This window comes from Podarcis erhardii (assembly GCF_964252035.2).
Source record: "Podarcis erhardii genome assembly, chromosome: 1".
Classification (NCBI taxonomy): domain Eukaryota; kingdom Metazoa; phylum Chordata; class Lepidosauria; order Squamata; family Lacertidae; genus Podarcis; species Podarcis erhardii.
The window spans coordinates 16,516,330-16,540,074 of record NC_138497.1 but is presented as its reverse complement, the minus strand read 5'-3'; the positions used below and the strand labels follow the sequence as shown (position 1 = coordinate 16,540,074).

The 23,745-nt window shown below is 42.0% G+C and overlaps 1 protein-coding gene and 1 long non-coding RNA gene across 7 annotated transcripts in view; both read left to right on the top strand.

Annotated features, from left to right (window-relative positions):
- Positions 1-23,745, top strand: part of LOC309345559 — a 351,011-nt gene that overhangs the window by 282,574 nt on the left and 44,692 nt on the right. The window lies entirely within an intron of this gene.
- Positions 1-23,745, top strand: part of PPP2R5C (protein phosphatase 2 regulatory subunit B'gamma) — an 80,956-nt gene that overhangs the window by 15,454 nt on the left and 41,757 nt on the right. Inside the window, exon 2 of one of the 6 annotated variants that reach the window (XM_081861775.1) lies at positions 3,077-3,119. The exons of 3 other annotated variants lie outside the window; for them this stretch is intronic. Coding sequence is in view for 2 of the 3 variants with exons in the window: in XM_081861774.1 (XP_081717900.1) it covers positions 19,361-19,454 (94 nt within the window). In the remaining variant the exon portion in view is untranslated. Of the gene's footprint in view, positions 1-3,076; positions 3,120-19,287; positions 19,455-23,745 lie in introns of those variants that run through there. 2 more of the 6 variants (XM_081861774.1, XM_081861773.1) reach the window with 2 other exon arrangements.

Sequence of the window (23,745 nt, the reverse complement as noted above, 5' to 3'; positions counted from 1 at the left end):
CGGGGACAGGAGGGCTTTGCTGCCGACCGCCAGCATTTTAAAAGCCCCCGGGACAGTGGAGACTTCTCCGCTGTCCTGGGGCGATTTTAAAATGCTGGCGGGTGGCAGCGAAGCGTTCGCTGCCGACCCCCAGCATTTTAAAAGCCCCCGGGACAGCGGAGGTCTTCTGAAGGCAGGCGGTGGGCAAAAGTCTTTGCTCCCCCCCGCCTGCCTTCAAAAGCCGTCCGGGATAGTGGAGAAACGCGCTGCGCTTCTCCGCTATCCCAGGAAGGCAGGCGGGGGGGGGAGCAAAGACTTTTGCCCCCCGCCAGCCTTCAGAAGAGGTCCAGGACCTTCTTCTGAAGGCTGGCAGTGGGCGAAAGTCTTTGCTGCCGACGGCCAGCATTTTAAAAGCGGTCCAGGATAGCGGGAAAGCGCTTCCCTGCTATCCCGGACCGCTTTTAAAATGCTGGCGGTGGGGAGCAAAGCCTTCCGGCCCCCGCCGGCCTTCCTGGACCTCTTCTGAAGGCCGGAGGGGGGCGAAAGGCTTTGCTCCCCACCGCCAGCATTTAAAAGAGGTCCCCGGAGATTTCCCTATGGGCTTTCTTCTTGCGAAGCAAGCCCATAGGGAAATTCGTCTTGCGGAACAACTCAAAAACGGAAAACTCTTTCGTCTTGCGAGTTTTTCGTTTTGCGAGGCGTTCGTCTTGGGAGGCACCACTGTACTACATTGCGTTCCTCTTTATGGTATGACTGGGAAGTTTGAGGGTCAAGTCTGAGCCACACATAAGCTGTTGCTAGTTCCTTACTTGTGTATGACTAGCAGAAAGTGTGTGGCGCTGCCCAGGAATTTGCAGAAACCAAAAACTGCTGAGATTTTTAAATGAATAATGCAACTTGCTAGTTTCTAGGGCTGTGTCCACGAGCACTTAGCCCCACCCAGGGAGCACCTGCCCCTGCGCAGAATCAGTGCAGGGGGTTGGGCTAATGTTTAACTGGTTTTGTTTAACCATATACTGTCAGGAAGGTGGGTGGGAAGGAGACATTGTGTCTCCTTTCTCGCCCTCCCAGCTGCACTGCAGAGAAACGTGTGTTTTGCTGGAAACATTCTGGCAAAGCAGACCCCATCAGCCAGCAGGACTGCACCCTTGGCAGTCAACTCCTGCACTGCTGATGTGCTGGGCCTGCTTATCCTCTCCCTCCATAAACAAGAGTGAGAGACTGACTCCAGACACTGGCCCAATATGTGAGCATTTCTTCTCTGCTCGTCTAGCAGATTTTACCAAGTGATTTTTAGTTCGTTTTAATTAAGCACTTCAGGGTAACCAATTGGCTGCCCTTCCAGTCATTAGAACAGTTAAAAGGAGAATCTTTAGTGTCTTGGTGTTGGTGTTGCTTGATTTTAAACTACTACTTGATAGCTGTAAATATTAGAAAATGGGAGTATGTAACATCTCATGGATATAGCATTTGGTCCCAATGTTTAACCTGGCGTCATAGGAAGAGTGGAGCCACTTGCAGTCTCCATCAATGTCAAGGATACTACAAATATCTTCAAAACTTGTATACAGTCCTTCAAAATTGAGAAATAGGCTTGTTCTCTTTCCTGCATAAAAACTAATAATTTCCCAGACCAAGCAAGAATATTTGTGGAGTATTCAAAACTGAATTACTCAGATTACTAGTAATATTTGCATACAAAGAAAGAAAGAAAAACTTTGCAGTATTCCTTGTTCTGCTTTTGCAAAAATCCTGGAGTTGGGTCTCTAGTACTTCTATTTTACTTATGAGGGGCCAAGGAAAAGAATTAAATTTACCAAGGCTGCACAATTTCTGGTAGCACTGGGATTTGAATGCTGGTATCTGAATGAATTAGGGAGGTTTATAATGTTGGGAGTATTTGTGTTTTAACATTTTGTTGGAAGCTGCCCCGAGTGGCTGGGGCAATCCAGTTAGATGGGAGGCATAAATAAATAAATAAATAAATAGGATTATTTTTTAAAAAAACTTTTAAGAGTCAGGCATTGTTTTATGTACACAGATTGGCAACATTCATCCAGAATTTCAGGCAAATATTTAGTTGTGCTTTATTTATTTTGTAAAAAAAAATTACACTGCTTGATTGTAAAAAAAACTTCAAAGCAGATTACAAAACATTAAAATAAGGAAATCATGAAAAATTCACAACCATACTTTAAAACATGCAGAAGTTAAAATACTAAAATAGATTAAAATTACCGTATTTTTTTCACCATAACACTCACTTTTTTCCTCCTAAAAAGTAAGGGGAAATGTCTGTGCATGTTATGGAGGGATTGCCTAGGGGTGGCATGCCTACAGATTTTCCTCCTCTAAAAACTACGTGCGTGTTATGGTCGGGCGCGTGTTATAGAGCGAAAAATACGGTACTTCTACTTTCTGAACATCTGGATAGGCTTGACTAAACAAAAATGTTGTGGGTTGAACCCAAAACCTTCTGCATACAAAACACTGAGCTATGCCAAACTGTACCAGTCACCCAGTAGCACCATAGAATTTATGACAACCATAGACCACACCTTTGCACATTAGCACAATTTTGAAATAAGTACTGTATAAAGCTTTATTTCTGTCCACTGTACTCCAGCTGTAGAAAATGGTAGTAATAGAAGTAAATAATATATTAACAACTTAAACTGGGTCTAAGGCCTCTTAACCTATGCCTGCTTGTACAGGAATCAGCCCTATGGAACTCAGTCAGTGTTAATTCTTAGTAGACACACATAGGATTGCACTGAAAATAGCTTTTCCTAAGTTCTTACCCTGGGAAGCAACCCCACAAAGTACTACACCAAGCCAGGTTGTGAAATAACATACCAGAACTACCATTACTTGTCTGCAATTTTCCAACTTGAATAAAGGTCTTGTGAGTAACTATTACATTGTCAGAGCTGCTTCTTTAATTTTAAGGAAATCTGATATTTAGAGGAGGACTCAACTTTTAGTAGATATAATCTTATATGTAGTCAAAAGGCTTTACAATGTCTGTCTTGCACTTTTTAAAGTTCAGCTCACTATTATTTTGATAGTTTGTATTGATTGCCCTTTTTGAATTCAGGACTTGGAAAATGGATACATCTTTCATAGAGATCTGTGCCAAGGTAGGCATCCACTAACAAGCTGCCAGTTGTGTCTCATGGGCATAAGAGCTTCTGTTGATAATGGCCTTTATTTTAGCCTTTGCAAGCGTATACTCAGCATAGAGCAGACTTCTGTGGTGTTTTTTGAATAGAATAGATGCATGTGACATGCGACTGACTGACTGCTTAACTCCTTTTTGCTAGAGAGTCTGCAGTGCATGCTTATCTGCCGTCTCTTGAGTTCAGTCAAAAGAATTTTTGGAGAGAGGTGACAACAAAATGGATTTTTATTTCCATAGTGGAGTATATTGATAAAGCTATCAGTGTGCATGACGCTTTGAGGTTTCTAAAGTAACAAACTGAATGCTAATATCTGGGACAAAATCTAAAACTGGAACTATGTTCCATGAAACTTACAATTTGAAACTAAAATTCTTCAGCATTTGGAGTGGGTTTTGTCAGTCCCCCCCCCCTTTTTTAAATCCAGCTAGCTGTATAATTGCATGACTTTGAAGACTGCTGATATTCTGGCAGTTTCTGCTTAGTTTTTCTTTAAAACCTGCAGGCAATGTGCATCTTCCTTAAATGTCAGAAATGGTTTATACACTTCGGAATTCTGGAAGATGTACTGAAATTTAGTTTGAAAGATGGCTTCCTGGAAAGAATCTTCACCTTGCCATGGTTTCCTTCTCTTTCAAATAAGAACACAGAACAAAGTTTGAGTGAAATTATTGTGCCTTGCTGTCATTCCAGCAAACCTATTTCCTGGTTCTTATGTTACGTTAAACCATAGTTTAAACTATGGTTTAACATGAATGTTCAGTGTGTTGGTGCACACTTGTGAAAAGCTTTTACTTCACTCCTCCCCTGCCACACTTACGAAAACAAGCCAGAGTCTGACTTGTGCTGACTCCAAGCTCAGCCTCATGGCTTCTTTCTCTCCACTATCCAATGTATATTAAACAGAGGGAATAAATTAAACTGTATCGGTATTCCAAGACAATTTTTTCAAGGTTTTGTATGTGAGTTCTGATTAAAAGGTTTGTATGCAGCACTCTTTGAGTGTACCAGCATGAGCCTTTTTGCATGCATTTGAATATTGTGACCCAGTTTTGTAAGTCGTATCCAATCCTATGCAACTTTTCAAGCTGTGCTTGAACTTTCAATGGACTGCAGTTGAGGGAGACAGGAAATCGTAGGACCAATATGGATTATGTCATTCTTCTCTGGGATGGGGCAGATAAATCCCCAGTGCCTTTATTTTAGTTAAAATATTTCTAACTCACCTTTCTGCCCCATAGGGACTCCCAAGGCAGCTAACATAACAAAACTTGGAAACATACTTTTAAAAACGTTTTGATAAGATTTGTATATAAGAAAACCAAGTAAAACACTTCAAGCAAAGGGGGATAGCCATTCTGCTACCTGACAGACCAAAGGCACGCTGAAATAATGCAGTATTTGCTTGACATTTTAAACACTTAGATGAAGAGGGCCAATGAAACCATAACTGATAACACACTCTCTGCCAGCTGTACCCATGCTTGAAGCAAAGGCTCCTCATGACTACTTAAGCAGGAAGAATTGTGTATGTGGACACTATCCTTTAAGTGTACTTTTAGTATGTATGTGTTTCTAGTGAGAACGAAGTGTCTGGGCACAGAACCTTTCCACATCTCTCTTTAGAAAGTTCCCTGTATTCCAAGACCTAGTTTTCATGCTTTGCATTCAGTGCAGTTAGCTGTTTGGCTGCAGCGCCCTTAATTTTCAACCGTACTAATCTGACAAATTTTCATGCTTCAAAAAGTGATGCTGCTCATGCACGTTTACTTAGCAGTAAGCCCACTGTGTTCAGTGGGGCTTACTCCCAGGAAAATGTGTGCAGGTCATCAAGAGAACAAAGGAGAGGGGGCTCTGTGCCAGATGCCAAAACGTGGTGCCCGTCCTTCAACTGAGATAGACAAAGGCAGAATTTAGAGCAAAGTTTGCTGTGATGTGAGCTAGAAGCAAAAGCAGCAAGCGGAGGGTCAGCGAGCAGTGTTTGATTTCTGTTTGAATCCAAGGCTGTGACTAGGGGAGAAGCAAGACTCTTTTGAGGTGTTGATGCTGTGAACCCCTCCATTGTACGCTTAAGTTGCATATGTGTGTAAATAAACCATATATCATTAAGACACCACAGTCGCTGTGCCTCATTCTGAAAGGAAACACAAACCCTGGATAAGTGCATGGAACCCCTGGAATCTTGCATCACTCAGAGATTGGGCTGGATTGCAACAACATGAATGTGCTGATGTAATAATCATAATCATAATAATTTATTTATTTCTGCCCCGCCCATCTGGCTGGGTTTTCCCCAGCCACTCCGGGCAGCTCCCAACAGAAATACTAAAAACACGATAAAAGATCAAACAGGGCTGCTTTCAGATGTCTTCTAAAAGTCAGATAGTTGTTTATTTCCTTGAGATCTGATAGGAGGGTGTTCCACAGGGTGTGCGCCACTACCAAGAAGGCCCTCTGCCTGGTTCCCTCTGATGTGGGAATCACTGGTGCATTCCACTCCTGGCATGGCAGGAAGGAAATAAGCCATAGACTGGCTTGCTGTGTGCAAGGCATGTAACAACAAACCAGTCTGGGTAGAATCAAAGTCCCTGCAAATTCAGTACCATACATTCCCCAAGGTGCACACTGTGACCACCACCTTCTTGAGCCCTAAGGAGACAGAAAAAAAGTTTGTTTTCCCACAAACACACTAGGCTAGTACACCCAAAGCTAATGCTTTTCCTTAGCGGTCTAGACAAGCTACAGACTGGGATATAATGTGTCAGTGCACTGTCATCTGTTGAAAGAAGAAACCCATTCCTAAAGCGTATCACAGTTTATTGATTTCTCAGTAAGCTGTGTATAGGATTGCAGCTGCAGTTCAAATGCAGTCTCCCTTGAACAGCCGTCAAAAGTCATGTAGATGTACGTATATATAACTGAAAAGCTTACATACCTTAAGTACACAAAAAGCTTACATACCATAATTTGGGATATTTCCTTACCCCTGTCTCTGGTGGCAAAATGGGGGTTTATACTTGGAATTTCTCGTTTTTATAAACTGGCTAGTCTGGCAAGATTGTCCTAACAAACCAGGAGAAGCACTTTCCCTCTTTCTAAAGCCTGCAAAGTTCATTTAAAGAAAAAGTCATGGATTTCAACCTGTGTTCTCCCCTGAAGTATTTATTATAACTTTGATTTCTGTGACCTCTTCCTGAACTTCATCTCTATTCAGTCTTTAACTTGGAAGCAATAATTTGATAATTAGTTGCTTCCTTTCTTTGACCTAATTGAACATCTTTACCAGCACACTTAATTTCTGTTTACATAAGCTGCTCATTATGCAAGGGCTTGCCCCATTGCTAGGCCAAATTTCTGCACATTGACCCAACACTTGGACATTGTCTTAATAGCTCTTCAGGCCAATTGTTAACCATGCTTGTGTCCTTAGGAGGTGTGGAGCTATTTTAATAATCGTTCCCTGTTCCAAGAAAACATTTTTTTAAGAAGATTTTTGTTCAACTCCTATTCTTCTGAGTTTTCTAGGCTTTCTGCGGGAGTCAAGAATGTATGTGCTCCACACAAATCAAAGCGGGAAAGAGGAATGCATGTGGCCCAGGCAGTTAAATTCTGAGTCAAGAACCTGTGCAAATTATGCAAATTGAGGAAATGTTCGTTGCATTATTGTGGCTTTGATCACAGAGAGAGGCAAGAAGGTCTGCAGAGTAGCACAACCAGCCCATTAGAAATCCTATTCACCTGCTCATTGCCTTCTGAAATCTTAGCAGGTGACATGTCTGCAATTTCAAGTATACCTTCATTCCCATATGGTCTAGAATCTGTGGCCTTTAAAAACGTGGTGGGGTTGTTTTTGTTGGTTACTATGTGGTGCATTTTTGTACTTCATATTGTAAATCACCCTGTGATCATTGGGTGAAGGACAGTATAGAAATCAAATAAATAAATAAATAAAAATAACTCTCTTTTTTTTTAACAAGAGCTACGATTCTAAATGAGCTAAATTCTGTGCTCTTCTAGAATTGTGCTCCATACATTGCACTTGCAAAGTTTGCGTGAAGCTTGTACCCTAACATTCAGGTATACATTTTGGTTTCAGTGAAATTACCAAAATTGCCAAGCCGTTGTAATAACTTCAGTAATCCTTCCAAGACAATAATGCCCACTCACATCACAAAGAACTCATGACTCACCTACTCTCAGCAGCCAGAAACATCATAACCAGACACTGGAGAGACCTGTCCAGGAGTAAGCATGGACCAATGGTAACAAGTAGTATGGGAAACAGCCTTACTGTTTAAATTAACCAATAAGCTGAAACTAACACGGGGACAGATAGAAGAAGATGCCTTCACCCCGGTATGGCTCCCCTTTATCACATACACAGCCCAACAAAACAATGACAAGAATCCACCAGTGGCATACGAATCAATATGGCTAACCTGATCCAAAACATCCACCCACACATGAAAACAAAGTTCACCAGAGCCAATCACAAACAAGCAACCACACCCTAAACCAAGTGGTGTCCAAACTTTTTTTGAAGAGGGACAGATTTGATGAAGTGAAGGGCCATAAGGGCCAACCAACCCTTTTTTAGGACTGAAGTTGTTTATCTTTTTTTAGGGTTGAAATTGTTGAGGTTTTTTAGGATTTTACCCCAGGAAATAAACTGCCACAGTGGCCAGATTAAACCGACCGGCAGGCCGGATTAGGCCCCCCAAAAGGACTTTGGATATGCCGGCCCTAGACCAACCCCAGCTTCTCTCACCACCAAAGGAACACAAGCGAATAGCAAAGAGCACATGCGCAAACGACGCTGACACAAAACCCCACACATACATTAAGTAAAATTTAAAACATCGCCACCCGACCCCGACCCCACCCCCACCAACCATGGCCCCCTCCACCTCTCCCCCCTTTTTTCCCTAATGCAACACTAATGTCTCAACAAATGAAGCTCACCTGTAGAAAACGTAACTTGAAAAAAGAGACATTGCACGTACAAGAAACCTTTAATAAAAAATACCAAAGAAAAACCTTAGTAATTCTAAACCAGGAGTGTCAATAAAAATATTTTTTGTGGATTTGCTGTATTTTTTTTATCCTCTGCCAAGTGTGTGTGTGTGTGTGTGTGTGTGTGTGTGTGTGAAATTGTAAATTTCTTTGGGTGGTTGGCAAATAGGTATTACATAAATCTAATAAATTAAATAAATAACAACAAATATAAGCATTTATTCTCTGCTCTTGCAGTCTTTAGAACAGGGTTTCCCAAATTTGGGTCTCCAGCTGTCTTTGGACCTCAACTCCCATCCTCCCTAGCTAGCAGGACTAGTGGTCAGGGGTGATGGGAACTGTAGTCCAAATGTTTGGGAAACCCTGCTTTAGGGCAAGGATGGTAAAAGGCTAGGCACAAATCTGGTGTGGCCCTTAAAATGTTGATTTGGGAGCCTAGAAATAAGAAATACATTTTCTACCTTATTTCTACCATAGGTCTCTCTGTCTGAAAACAAGCAGCCGTCATCCTTTTCTGGGGGTTCATGTCCTTTCGGATATACATCTAGACTGAAACTCCATATGGTTCAAATTTTTAAAAGGGAGTTTTACCAAATGTGGCTTTATTATTGTAACCTGTGGCATTTTATCAGTTTTATTGGACCTTTGTATGTTTCTGGTGTGGTGTAGTCCTTGGTTTTTAAAAGGTTTTTATAGAGTGCTACTGATTTCGATTGTTTTGATTAGGTTGCATATATTTATTTGTATTGGGAATAACTATGGATGGCTACCCCTGTGGATTTTTGTAACTGAAATTGCTTGATATTAATATTTAGTCATGTCCTATGAGCTCAAGTGTTGGACCTCAATATTGCAATTAATGGCTCTGCTTTGTGGATTATTTTAAGATGCTAAATAACTGTCAAATACTCATTCTTACAGATAACCAGATACGGTGTTTTTTATATAAATAAAGTTACATCTGCCACATTCCCCACCCCCAGGCATTTCTGGATTTTTTCAGGCCCTCTCTACTTCTATTTATTTTTTGCAGCCATAACTTTTGCAGTTAATCTCATTATTCTAAAATGCTGCTTTTCTTACTCAGATTGTTTATAACAACCATCCAAACATGTTACAGTTGATACCTGCTCATCTTGTCACATATGCGTCAGTTCCTTTTTCCCACTATACAGTACTTTTATTTAAGAAGATTTTGGAAGTTGTTTTCCAATTGTAAACTTGGAGCACTTGAAAAAAGAACAGGCTTCACAAGGCTGTAAAAAAAACCACAGTATAGTTATTTAAGCTATTTTTAGAATCAGGACTTATAGATCTGCACATAGAGCTGACTAATTTTCTCATGGGTCTTAATAAAATAAGCGAATCTGGCCATCTTTGAGTTTTTGAACTAGGAAAACATGGTTAGGAATATGAATCTTAAGTATGGGACTAACCTTATATAACTTGGAAGGAAGGAAGGAAAAAATCCAGCCTCCACTCTTCTGACATCAAAGCCCCCGCTTTCTAGAATATGACAGTTCAATAAATATGAAGGTAGTTGGTGCACAGAGGTCAGAAATGATCTGTTAAACAACAAGTAATATTCAGCTTAAAGAGATAAAATGTCCCACTTTGAGAATAGATTTCAGATTTTTTAAAGCCGTGGGTGGAGGACCTCTAACCAAAGGACAATCTTGGCTCACCAAGGGGTCCTGTTTGGCCCTCTACCATTTCCCAAAAACTCTAGCCACCTACCAACCAGCTGATGTCACTTTGATGGGCAGGTGACACCAGCTGATGGATGGCACGGGGTTCAATTCTATATTGGTTGCATGTACCAGTTCCCCAGAGGAAACTGGCGTGCACACAGTCAAAACATCAGGATTTAACCCCTGCTCATCAGCTGCTGAGTGGGAGTTAAATCCTGCTCAGACTCCTGCAGAGAGCAGGATTGAAGCCTGTGCTCATCAGCTGTAAATTTTAAGCAGTGTGCCTCCAATTGCCGCTTACTGGGGCAGCAGGAAAGCTGTTGCCTTTGTTCCCCATTTGTGAACTTCTCAGAAGCATCTGCTTGGCTGTGGAAAACAGGATGGTGTTTTATTTGGCTATTTATATCCTGCCTTTCAACAAGTTACCAGGGCAGCTTATCAGTATGCTGGGCTGGACTGATCCAGCAGGGCACTTCAGTGCTCAAGAAAAGATGTGGGGAAATATCTCCGCACTTTTAACCCACTGCAGCTGAGCTGCTGCATGGGATCATACATATTTGTACCCTTCCTATCTTTCCATGAACTTCAGTGTACATAGCTCAATGGATGCTTGGGGAATGGGGCACACTGCTGCTGCCTCTCCCACTCCCCAAAGTATTTCATGGCTTCCTTCTCATGGTCAGTGGAATGCATGCAGAATAGCTGTATGATAATGCAGCATTTCAGCTCCGAGTAAGTTCAGTAATAGTATTCCTTTTTATGGAATTTTGGAATGGAGGAAACCTCTATGTCTGCATTATAATTAACACAGGTGAGATTCATATCCACCATCAGAGGAGTGTCCTTTTGATTGTTCATTCCTTCCTTCCATTAATTATATTTCTATGCTGCTTTTCACTCTCACAAGTCAGAAAGTGGCTTGCGTAAAATAAACAAAGTGCTGTTGAATTCACACACACACACACACACACACACACACACAATCACACAACCATGGCTTGTAGTCTTCCACTTGGTTCATCAAAAGACACATACACATAATGGCCATGGCAGCAATTCCCTTCTGAAAGCTCCTAGGGCTGGAGGGTGGGGCAAGGCAAGTGGGAAAAGCCCTTGCCTGGTGGTCAACAGAGAGTCCCATTCCCCTCACATACCCCTATGTGTCAGTGTAGTTAACCGCGTATTTCTGATTGCAGTATTGCTGTTAGAGCAGTAGCATTTGCATTGTCATTATAATGGTTATTCCAACACTGGTGTTTAGGGTTAGCGTGTATTTAACCAGATAAATATGCATTGATCATATATGCAGCCAAATAATGTCTGTTCATGCTAATGCTATGGGTGGCTGGATGCAATTTCTCAACAACTCCTTGCAACCTTTTTAGGAACTTGAGTAAAAATAAAATAAATAAATAAAAATGCTTGCCTCTTGACCAAGCCAAGAGTGTACCTAATCCAGTAAGTACTGTGATCCCAGCTGTGATCAAATCAGCTGCCCAGGGAACTTCCCAAGCAAAGAAAAATGGCGATAGCCGCCCGCTTGCATGCCCCAGGTATCAGGTATCCAGAGAGATACTGCCTCTGATGATGGGGGATGTCTTTGGCTATAGAGATAATTCTAATTTTCATTAACTTGTCTTGGCCTCTGGATTAGGTGGCTGTAAACAGAACATTATCACAACTTTTAGATAATAAATTATTTTTGTTAATGTGTAGTACTTTATGCCAGTCCGCAACTAACTACTAATTTTATTGAATGGCCCCAAGTTTTAGTGTCAGGGAAAAGAGACCCATATTCCCCTCTCCCCCCCCCCTACACTTTCAGCTTTAGCAGTCCTTCCTCCCTCGAACTTAAATGGTAATTTAAGTGTAGTATAATGGTTAGAGTGTTAGATCAAGACCTGGGCGACCAGGGTTCAAATCCTCACTCAGCCACAAAGCTCACTTGGGCCAGTCATTCACTCTCAGACTAACCTACCTCTCGGGGTTATTGTGAGGAAAAGATGGGGAGGAAGAGAACTGTATGCCACCTTGAGCTCCTTAGAAGAAAGGCGGGATATAAATGTCATACATAAATAACCTCACAACAATTTAGCCTCTTTTTTTGTAGGGAAGGTGTTTCTTTTTGTTGCACTGCACATTTTACAAGTTTGACTTGATTCCTGCAGAGAAGGATGACAAGAAGGTTTGTATAATATCTGGGGGGATGTTTCAAATTATACTATATATTCGTATTAAGTCGCTAGTTGCAGTTTTCACATTTGTTAGTCACTGTAATCAACAATGTAGTCCAAATCTTTCTGCATAAGGCAGAACAGAGCTACTCAAAACATCTCAAAATATAGAATGCCAATGTTGTGCTATTTTATGCTGTTGTCACAGCAAACAAATGTGCCAACACAAACATGTATATATAGTAGTGGATATATTTTTTACTATCTTTCCTAAAATGTTAAGAGCAAGTTGCAGACTTCACCTTTTAAAATACATTTTACATTGCTTGGCTTTTGTTTGTTCAATCTGTCATTCCAGACAAGTGTCAAATTTGTGTGAGTGTGTGTTTTAACTCTAGCTTCATTAAGGGTAAGCAAATTGAGGAGTTCTGTTTAGATTCCAGACACTAACAGTCAAATTAAAATACAACATTGTTTTTTGTAACAAGTTTTTTACTTGTATCAAGATCCCTGTTTTCTTATCAGGCATCATTGTTTAGAATAAACTCTGGGAATTGACAAATTGTGCCCACTTAATTTGTTGCCCCAGAATGCCAACATTGGCAAGGTTCAGATGATATTTCCCTAGCTTCATCAACCATGCTTTTTATTATCATTTGGCTTGTATGCCCCTTGCTTATCCAAGCCCTTGCATACAAATATTCTTCATTCTTTGCTTGTCTTAATCTAGAGTTTCCCATTGTATCCAGCTGGAGAACTCTAGTTAATTACTGTTAACCATCGTAATAAGCCAGGATCTGTTTTCTGTACAAATGATGGATTTTAAGTTAATGGGTTTGTTATATACAGATTGGTCAGACTCTGTTTGCTCAGGAATCTGAAAATTTGTTAATGCTGTCTAAAATGTTTCTGATCCAACAATTAAGAAATATTTTCCAGGTTCCCTACCTGAAGCAGAAATGTAATTTCTACTATCAAATGCTGATGGGTCTGGTGAAAGGGGAGCTCTTATAAGGCTGGAATGCAGTTCCAGTGAGATAAACTTCTGGTGCTATTTCAGCATAATGATTTTTTGTAGTTGAACCCTGCATTTCATTAATGCTGGTTGTTATTCATGTTGTATCTCCAGAATTATAAGCATAGTAATCAAATTGACTTCCTTGATACCTTTGCTTCCTTCCTTTTTGGGTATTAATAAACCTACCCATCATCCTGGGGGCCTGGTTTTGCTAGTGGCACTTGGTGTATTATATTCAATTGGAATTATGCTCCAAAGACCATTTGCCAAGTTACTTAGAATTACTGTAAGCCAAGGTTTGCCATAGTGTACATTCAATAGGGAACTGCAGAATATTGTAGCTCCTGATGAGTATAATTAAATGCTACATGTGTCTTTACAAATGTATTTGTTTCATATTTATACTTCACATTTTTAGGCATGAAAATGTTTCAAGCCTGTATCTGAAATTATCCTTTCCTTAAATTAGCTTAAAATTGATGTAGGCTGAACACTCTGAAAGGAGATAATATCTGAATGATCCAGGAATGAAATTGATCTTGTCTCTTTACACAGCTTACTAGTTGAGCCTTCTAAAGTTAATTTCACTGTAACTGGTATACAAAACAATAAACGAATACTGAAGGAAGAGAAGAGCAAGCAGGACACAGCAGATTTTCTTCTCGTGTTCAGAGAAGCTCTATTTTACTTATTCTACTAAATAGTGCAAGGATTAGCTTTTGCCCAGTGGGATTTCCCTCCTTCTATGTGTGCCATGTGCTGTCCCTAAATCTGCTGCAGAGGGTAAGGGGACCCCTCCGGAACAGATTTAGGGGGTGCATGGGGGAGAAAAGGGGAAGAATGTTCCATTGCACAAGGATAAATCCTTGCAGCACCAACTGAACATTTTGCATAACGCTACACTGAATACGGGACGCGGGTGGCACTGTGGGTAAAACCTCAGTGCCTAGGACTTGCTGATCGTATGGTTGGTGGTTCGAATCCCCACGGTGGGGTGAGCTCCTGTCATTCGGTCCCAGCTCCTGCCCACCTAGCAGTTCGAAAGCACCCTTAAGTGAAAGTAGATAAATAGGTACCGCTTTATAGCGGGAAGGTAAACAGCGTTTCCATGTGCTGTGCTGGTGCTGGCTCGCCAGCTGCAGCTTCGTCACGCTGGCCACGTGACCCAGAAGTGTCTTCGGACGGCGCCGGCTCACGGCCTTTAGAGCGAGATGAGCACGCAACCCTAGAGTCGGACACGACTGGCCCGTACGGGCAGGGTTACCTTTACCTTTTTACACTGAATACAGCCTGTTGGCTCTTGTCAAACAAGCAATTTAATGCATTCATCAATTACCTATTTGTGTTTTAAGGTGGTTTTACTGGGGTTTGCCTCAAATGACTAGAGTACTGTTCCTTTTCCTCACTTGAAGTAGATAAGTTTCAAGCTGACCAGTTTATTCAGTTCAGATTGAGGCACATTTGCTCCTACATATGAGTTAGTCTATGACAATCCTGCTAGTACAATATTATATTTTGGAGCTTGTGTGAACTTCTCTATCAACCCCCTTTCCAAGCCAGCCTACTTCATACTGGATTTTTTTGTTGTTGAAAAAACTGGTTAGCTCAGTTGGTTAAAGCGTGGTGCTGATAACACTAAGGTTGCAGGTTTGATCCCCGTATGGGACAGCTGCGTGTTCCTGCATTTCAAGGGGTTGGACTAGATGATCCTCAGGGTCCCTTCCAACTCTACGATTCTGTGGCATTGCAGTGGGCCTATAATCCTCTTGTATTGTTCCTGATGTACTGTGCTTTGCATCTGGTCCTGGTTTTATAAAGCTGAGTCCTTAATGAGAATTGAAGCATATCTGACTTGCACTGTGAACACGGTTCACAAGGATCCACCAACAACCAATGCAAAACATTTCCTGGAGAAATAAGTAGTTTATAGAAACTTGGGAAGGGACAGATGCCAAGAGCGTTATAGACACTAAATTCATTAATGAGCGACTCTCAGCCATTTGAATAAAGCTCACCAAAAACCAACAGGCTACTATTATAAGTGCTTTTGCACCAACACTGTATGCCAATGAAGACATTAAAGAAAAAATTTACTTTCAGCTGGATACCGTCCTATCAGAGACGCCTAAGAAGATAAAATTATCCTCCTGGGTGATTTTAATGCAAGAGTTGGGCAAGATTTCGATCTATGGCCTGGGACTATTGGGAAAGAAGGAGTGGGCAACAGCAACCAGAACAGAATCTTACTTTTGTTGATATGTGCAGCGCACAACCTTGTTATTACCAACACACTCTTTCGACAGAAAAATAAATTTAAAACTTCATGGAGGCATCCTCGGTCAAACCACTGGCACCTCTTAGACTATGTTATTGTCCGTGCTAAAGATCACCGTGATGTGCTCCTTACCAGAGCTATGACAAGCGCCAATGACTGCTGGACAGATCACTGACTAATATGCTCCACGATTATACCTCAACACAGGCTTCAAGGAAGGAAACCAAGGGGCAAAACAAACACTCAGGCCCTTCAAGATCCCATTAAGCGGGATTGCTTCCAAATGACTCTTAAGGACCATCTGCTTTCAGAATTCCCTGATAACATGGAGGAACACTGGACCAAGCTAAAAACATCCATTATTGCAGCCTGTGAACAAACTATGGGATACCAAACCAAGAAACACCAGGACTGGTTTGATGAGAATGACAGTGAGATTGACATGCATGATTGACAAGAAAAGGAAGGTCTTTCAGATCTGGCAAAGAGACAGAAACTGTCCCACTAAGAAAAAAATAACTATGCCAACACTAAGGCTGAGGTTCAAAGAAGAACCAGAGAACTAAAAAACACCTGGTGGATAAAAAAAGCTCGAAAAGATCCAGCACTTAGCCGACACTCATGATGCACAAAGTTTCTTTAAAGCCACAAAGACCATCTATGGGCCAATAAATCATGGCATATGCCCCCTACGCTCAGCAGATGGTGTCACACTCCTAAAAGATAAAGAAGCGATTGCACTGCACTGGAAAGAACACTACCAACATCTCCTTAAGCGCAACTCCCCTGTAGCTGCTGAGGTCCTCTCTCAAATTCCATAAAAACAAGTTAGAGATGAGCTTGCAGTATCTCCAAATCTGGGAGAGTTGTGTACAGCTATTAACCAAATGAAAAACAACAAAGCCAGTGACCTAATGGGATACCTGCCGAAGTGGGTGGAATTGAACTAAGAAACCCCAACAGACTTTAGGGATGCCAAAATTAGCAATCTCTTTAAAAAAGGTGACAGAACTGATTGTGGAAACTATTGAGGCATCTCTCTATTAGCTGCGGACGGCAAAATTATTGCAAGGATCTTAGCAAACTGTCTCGTAACAATATCCGAGGTGATCCTTCCTGAATCCCAAAATGGTTTTCGGCCTTCTAGGGGGACAGTGGACATGATTTTCACCGCTCGACAGTTTCAAGAAAAATGCAGAGAGCAAAACCAACCCCTGTATATGGCGTTTATTGACCTGACTAAGGCTTTCGACACTGTAATCGCAATGCCCTGTGGACTGTCCTTCTGAAAATTGGCTGCCCAGATAAATTTGTAAACATCATTCGGCTCCTCTATGATAATATGACAGCAACAATCACAGATAACAATAGCTCTCAAAGTGAACCATTCACAGTGGGATCAGGTGTTAAACAGGGTTGTGTTATTGTCCCAACTCTATTCATTATTTTCATTGCCATGATCCTACACTTTGTCGAAGGGAAACTCTCCACCAGAGTAGAAATCATATATCGAACAGATGGAAATCTCTTCAATCTGAGCAGGCTGAAAGCAAAGAGTAAGGTTACCGTAACTTCTGTCATAGAGCTTCAGTATGCTGATGACAACATAGTGTGTGCACACTCAGAGGATGACCTCCAAACCATCCTAAATATCTTTGCAGAGGTTTACGAAAAGCTTGGCCTATTACTCAACATCCCAAAAACCAAAGTGCTGCACCAGCAAGTACAAAATAACCCCTCTGCAGCGCCACAAATCCAACTCAATGGAAAATGTTAATCACTTCCCCTACCTAGGCAGTTATCTTTCCACAAGGGCCAACATTGATGCCAAAATCCAGCATCACCTGAGCTCTGCAAGCGCAGCTTTCTCCCGATTGAAATGCAGAGTTTTTGAGGACCAGGACATTCACAGGGAAACCAGAATGCTTGTTTACAAAGCTATTGTCCTACCAGCTTTACTATATGCTTGGGAAACATGGACCACTTATAAACGCCTTCTCCAACACCTCGAAAGATTCCATCAACGGTGTCTCCGAAAAATTTTACATAGCTCTTGGGAAGACAGGTGAACTAATATCAGTGTACTGGAAGAAGCAAAGATCACCAGTGTTGAAGCAATGATTCTTCAGCTTCATTGGACTGGTCATGTTGTGCAGATGCCTGATGGATCGTCTTCCAAAGCAACTATTCTATTCCAAACTTTAAAATGGAAAGCGTAGTGCTGGTGGTCAACAAAAGAGGTTTAAAGACTGTCTCAAGGCAAATCTTTTAAAATGTTGTATAAACACTGACAACTGGGAAACACTGGCCTGCGAGCACTCCAGTTGGAGAACAGCCTTTACCAAAGGTGTCATGGGCTTTGAAGACACTCAGACTCAGGACGCGAGGGAGAAACGTTCTAAGAGGAAGGCACACTTGGCAAATCTACACCGTGATCAACTCCCGCCCAGAAACTAATGGAAGGTTGTGTGGAAGGATGTGTGGATCCAGAAATGGTCTCCACAGTCACTTACGGGCTCATTGTTAAAACTGTGTTTATGGAAGACAATCTTACTCGGCTACCATCGCCAAAGAAGAAGAAATTCTGGATGATAAAATTTCAGGAGCTATCCAAGTTTGCATTCTGATGAACCGACCTGTCCCACAACTTACATTTTGGGTGAATCTTGTAATACAGTGGTACCTTGGTTTATGAACTTAATCCGTTCTGGAAGTCCGTTCTTAAACAGAAACCATTCTTAAACCAAGGCGTGCTTTCCCTAATGAGGCCTCCCGCCTCCAGTGCCCTTCCACCGTTTGGATTCCGTTCTTTGACCAAGGTAAAGTTCTCAAACCAAGACACTATTTCCGGTTTTGTGGAGTTTGTAAACCAAATCGTTCTTAAACTGGACTGTTCTTAAACTGAGGTACCACTGTACAATAAGCCTGCAACTTACGCAGGAGTTACATTCCAGGGATCATGCCTAAAGCCATAATCACGTATAGTCAAAACACAATGAGTTCAACAGCAAGCAGGATTGCCAAAGTCTTCTTTCCCAGATCCTTGCCCGCTTTTTATTTTTTGCCAAGCACATAAAGTCGAATACACACATGGTAAATGATTGTAAGTTAGTGTAGCGGTTAGCATGTTGGACTAGAACCTCAAAGAAACCAGTGTTCAAATCCTCACTTGGCCATGAAACTCAATGGGTGATATTGGCCAGTCGATGCCTCTCAGCCTGACCTACCTCACAGGGTTGTTGTGAGGATAAAATGGACAGGGGGTGTGTGTACTTGAGGTCCTTGGAGAAAAAAGTGGGATATAAATGCAATAAATAAATTACTAATAAATAAATAAGTGTATGATGAAATTTAATATAATTGCTGCTTGAAAACTTTTAAAAGTTTTTGTGTGTGTGTGCATGCGCACACACACACACACGTACATTGTGTGCCTTTTGGGGGGAAGAGCTAAAATATTTCTATTTGTGCTAAAGCAATCATAAGGCAAATAGCACAGAGCCCATGCACACAGTTTGCAGGCTTGTGCAGTTCATTTTGAAGAAGAAAGGGGAAACATTTAATGTATTCATGAAATACTGCTGAAATAGAAAATTGAGACAGTACATCTATTTGTGGATCTTTGCTGGCTGATAACACAAATAGACTCTGAAAAAATCCTAGCACTCCTTTTGTGAAGTGAAAGTTAACTCCATGATATACTTGTTTGTTCGGAAGGTTTAGTGCTTGTATTTTCAAACAGTAGTCTGGGCATTCATTTACTAATGATGAATGGAAGTACAAGAGAGCTGACAAATGTACAAGCTTAATGCACAGTGACAGCCACACAGAGAGCTCTTTTCATTTGCGGCTTTTCAGAGTCATTTTAAGTTGGTGCATTTAGCCAATCAGCTTTCTCCACTCTGCTGACATCACTAACTAGCCAGTTCCCTCCAGCTGCAGAGAGCTTCAGTTTCTTTTTTTTTTTTAAACTAAAATGGAGGCTGGTTTCTTGCCTTAAGGAGTACACCGCTTTCCCTGCTGAAGCCTAGATGTTGACATGTAATAAAGCTGGCAGCAGGATGGTGGTGGACGCAGCCAATTCAAACGGGCCATTTCAGCCCGTGGCCCTTCTGCATATTCGAGGTGAGTTATTTGTGTTTGAATGAATTGTAACCCTCTGTGGCTTGGTAATAAAAGGGTATTGTGATTCTCGGGTAAGGAAAGCAGGAAGTCCTTTGTAGCAGAATCCATTTTTGTTCCGATGCAGATTTATTAAAGTTGAAAAAATATAGGGGAGTTCCATTAAATCTTTAAAAGATTTAAGAATCGGAAGGGCTGCTTGCATCGTTAAACAGGTTTTGCTGCTTTCTGCCCTAGTGCTCCCCTCCCCCCACTTTCAGGCTGATGTCAAAGGATGTGAAGTCACTACCCCAGAAAAGGGGGGGGGGGAGTTGGAGGGAAGAGAGGCAGGGCACTTAAGTTACACAGCAGTTCTTTCAGAGAATTGCAGCTCTTTGTGGCATATGTGAGCGATAACGTGCAGTAAAAGGATTTTTGTGTCCAAGTGAGGGTTCATTTATGGCTGCTGTTTAGGTTTGCAACTAAACAGGAAAGTGTGACTGAGTGATACAGTCCATTGCATTATAGAAGGCAGCCACTATATACTTAGGAAACATCCATCGAAACATGCTTTTTGAAACATACAACGCTGACATTGTGAATCTTAAAACAATTTTACATTGCCGTGTGGAGCGCTGATTATAGAGAGCGTGAGTGTATTCTGCCATTGGGCATCTTAGAAATCTGTAGTGTGTTTTTAAGTACAGTACCTTAAACAATTCCTAAATTCTCTCGAATTTGATTCCAGTTTGCTTTGTTTCAAACACTTGTGGGATTCATTGATTCATGGCTTCTGAACAAATCAAACATTAGCCAAGGTACTGATTCTGTGTTTCTCTTTGAAACTACAATCCCAAATGCCAGTATTGTTACAGGATTACTGGATGGCATCTCCTCTAGTTTTATTAGCAAACTAACAGCATTATAAACATACACCATTCCCCACTCCCCACTCCCTTATCAGCATTCTTGGCAGAGAAAGATTTCTAGGCTTTACATGATGGAGACTTCCAAAAATAAAATTTAGCAAGGAGTGATCTTACACATTTCTTGTCTTTGTTATAAAATTATGTACATTTTTTTAAAAAAAATTAAATGCAAAGGAATCTTGTATTTCCTGCATTTATTTCTCTTATGGCTGTAGTTTGCTCACTTTATTGATAGAAGAGTTTATTTAGTTTGTATTATAATTGATGTGTGCTTTCACTACAAAAGTTATTTCTTAAAAACAATAACACTAATGGTCTGTTCAGGACTTGCAGTTTAAATAGAGGATGCCTTTGTTAAAACCCTTAACTTTAGGGTTCACTAGTTATGTCCTTTCCATAGTGACCCCCAAACTCTAGCAGTGACTTTTTAAAAGTTAAGGCAAACCACCTCCAGCACTTTCATTTCTTGATAAATACTGAAACAGTTTTAACTTGCACTAAAGTAGAGTGTGCTGAAAAACCTAAATTGCCAGGCCAGTCCATTCTTCTTTTCTTACACACTACCAACTTTTTTTACAAGTTTCTTTGCTCTTGAAATAGCTTCCTAACTCGTATTTGTAATTGGGACCAAACAGTTGTGTATAACTAGTGGCGTCTAATGCCCACTAGACTTGGTGGGAATACAAAGATGTCAGGGGTGTGTTGTCAACGAGAGGTCATGGGAATGTGTCCGAATTCTGATATTCTCCCCATCCTCCTCCCTTGCAAGGTACAGTGGATGCATAAGTTAATGTATCTGCTTTACAAATAGCACCTACCGGTAACTAAACTGGAAAATATCATTCAGGAGAAGCTCCTGCTGTCACAGTTGCTTTTCTGCTGGGAGGAAAGTTGTATGGCTTCCACTTTTTCTGTTTCTCTCGCTATTCACCTACTTTGCAAATAGTGGACACTGCATCATTGAAGTTGTAATAATAATTTAGCACCTAAATATTTTATCTTGGGTACCCGCTGTCACAATTTCTAGTGTGGGTTCATGCCATAATAGCCATATTTTTCTCAGAGGTAAACCCCATGGGGAATTCCACTGGGGCTGCCACCTGATAAGCAGGTTCAGGGTTGCAGCTGGAATTGGCCACACAGAACTGTTAAGAAGGGACCCCCTAAATTTCCAAACCTGTAGGAAAAGATTATTCTCCTCCCCCCACCCCAGCTTTTAAAATTTACCTAAGTGTCTTATGGTCTTTTTATCTTCACAACAACCCTGTAAAGTAGGTCACAGTACAATTTTAGCAAAACAACAGAAAGGATAGTACTATCACCTTAAAAACTAAACAAAATATACAATGGCATAGTTTTATTAGTTTGGACTCCACTTCATCAGATGCATCGTTCTTGATAATCCATGAATCAGTTATGCAGTAATACTGTACAATACTTTTGCTGTAGTATTTAAAGTGCTACTGGATTGCCCCCCATTTCTGCTGTAAGCAGTGGAAGCGAATCCTGTTTTTGGTATAAGTACAGAGAATAATGTACCCAGCAGCAACAACAGCACCAAACAATGAGTCTATGGTAAAGGGGAGGAATTTTAAATTATGGCCACAGAACAACGCTTTATCCTCTGATGCAGGGGTCGGCAAAATTTTTTTAGTTGTGGACTGGTCCACTGTCCCTCAGAGCTTGTGGCGGGCCAGAGAAGTGGCGCTGGGGGGGGGCTGGAAGAAGAGGTGAGGGGGGCAAGTAGTCCTCCCCAGCCCCAACCACTGCGCTTACCTTCCCAGGGGCTGCCACCACCACCGCTGCTGCTGTTTCTCGTGGTTAGGCAGAGAGAGCTCATCTGCTCTGCTCTCTGGCCCACAGGAGCACGGGGGGGGGGATGAGCAGCAGGAAAGGGCTGGCTCCAGAGAGGGGCTGCTTAAAATGGTGCTCAGCCCAGCCCCCTTCCTCTTCTAGGCAGGGCAGGGAGAAACCAGGAGGAGGGAGGGAGGAGGTGCCGCCGCGGTGTGGGGGGGGGGGATGGAATGGCGCAGCCCAAACAAACAGAATCCCCATGCCGATCCACTGACAGTTCGTGAGCCAGATCCTGAAGGCAATTGGGCTTGATCCAGCCAGCGGGCCTTAGTTTGCCGACCCCTGCTCTGGTGGTTGGGGGTGGGAATGCGTAAAGACAAGACTCTTGCCAAGTGTCATCCAGAGAAGGAAAATGTACAGGCAACAGTATAGTGAAACCCATGGATTTTATACTGTCACCACCAACTACTCACGGTAACCCACAGTATCCTTGCACAGAATTAAGCAAGGGGGGCATCCTTTAGCAGTGGGTGCCCAATTAATCTGGTGGGGTGAAGGCAGGACCTGTCACAAACAATTTCCCCTCTCTCACACATTCTGTTACACTTAATGCAGGCTGGCGCTGTGGGTTAAACCACAGAGCCTAGGACTTGCCGATCAGAAGGTCGGCGGTTCAAATCCCCGTGACGGGGTGACCTCCCGTTGCTTGGTCCCTGCTCCTGCCCACCTAGCAGTTCGAAAGCACGTCAAAGTGTAAGTAGATAAATAGGTACCGCTCCGACAGGAAGGTAAACAGCGTTTCCATGCGCTATTCTGGTTCGCCAGAAGCAGCTTAGTTATGCTGGCCACATGAAGCCGGAAGCTGTACACCGGCTCCCTCGGCCAATAAAGCGAGATGAGCGCCGCAACCCCAGAGTCGGTCACGACTGGACCTAATGGTCAGGAGTCCCTTTACCTTTTTAATGCAGGCACACACTCCCCTGTACCTCTGTTGCGCGTGCACGCGCACACACACACTGGGGAGGAGATACTCTGGACTGGAAACAGGGAAAGAATGAATCTGTGGGAGGAGAGCATTTCTGTGCTTCCTGGTCACTAGGTAGCACAGGAGCAAGCCAGAGGAGATGTTCAGGGAAGATGAGGAGTGCCTTCCCTTTCTCCCTGAGAAAATTCACACCCTTTCTTTTGCTCTCTCCACATTTGCTCTTTCCTCTCAATCTCTCTCTTTCTCTTTCTCTTTCTTTCTTTCTCTCTCTCTCTCTCTCTCTCTGTGTGTGTGTGTGTGTGTGTGTGTGAACAAATACTAGTTGTAAAAAAAGAAAACCAAGCTGCTCAAACTAGTAAACTTTCCCCCATGCCTGCCTGCCTACAAAGTGTGCTTCAAGCTGTTTGGAGGTGTGGTCTTGAAGGTAGCAGCCATGAGCATACTCAGAACAGCTCCTGGGTCTACCCAAAAGGTCGATTACATTAACTAGATTGAGATGATGACAACAGGGCCGGGGGGCAGTTACAATCAGGGCAAATAGCTAGTAGCTTCTTGTAAGATAAACACTGTAAGGCATTTTAAAGGGTGTATAATATTTATTACGCTT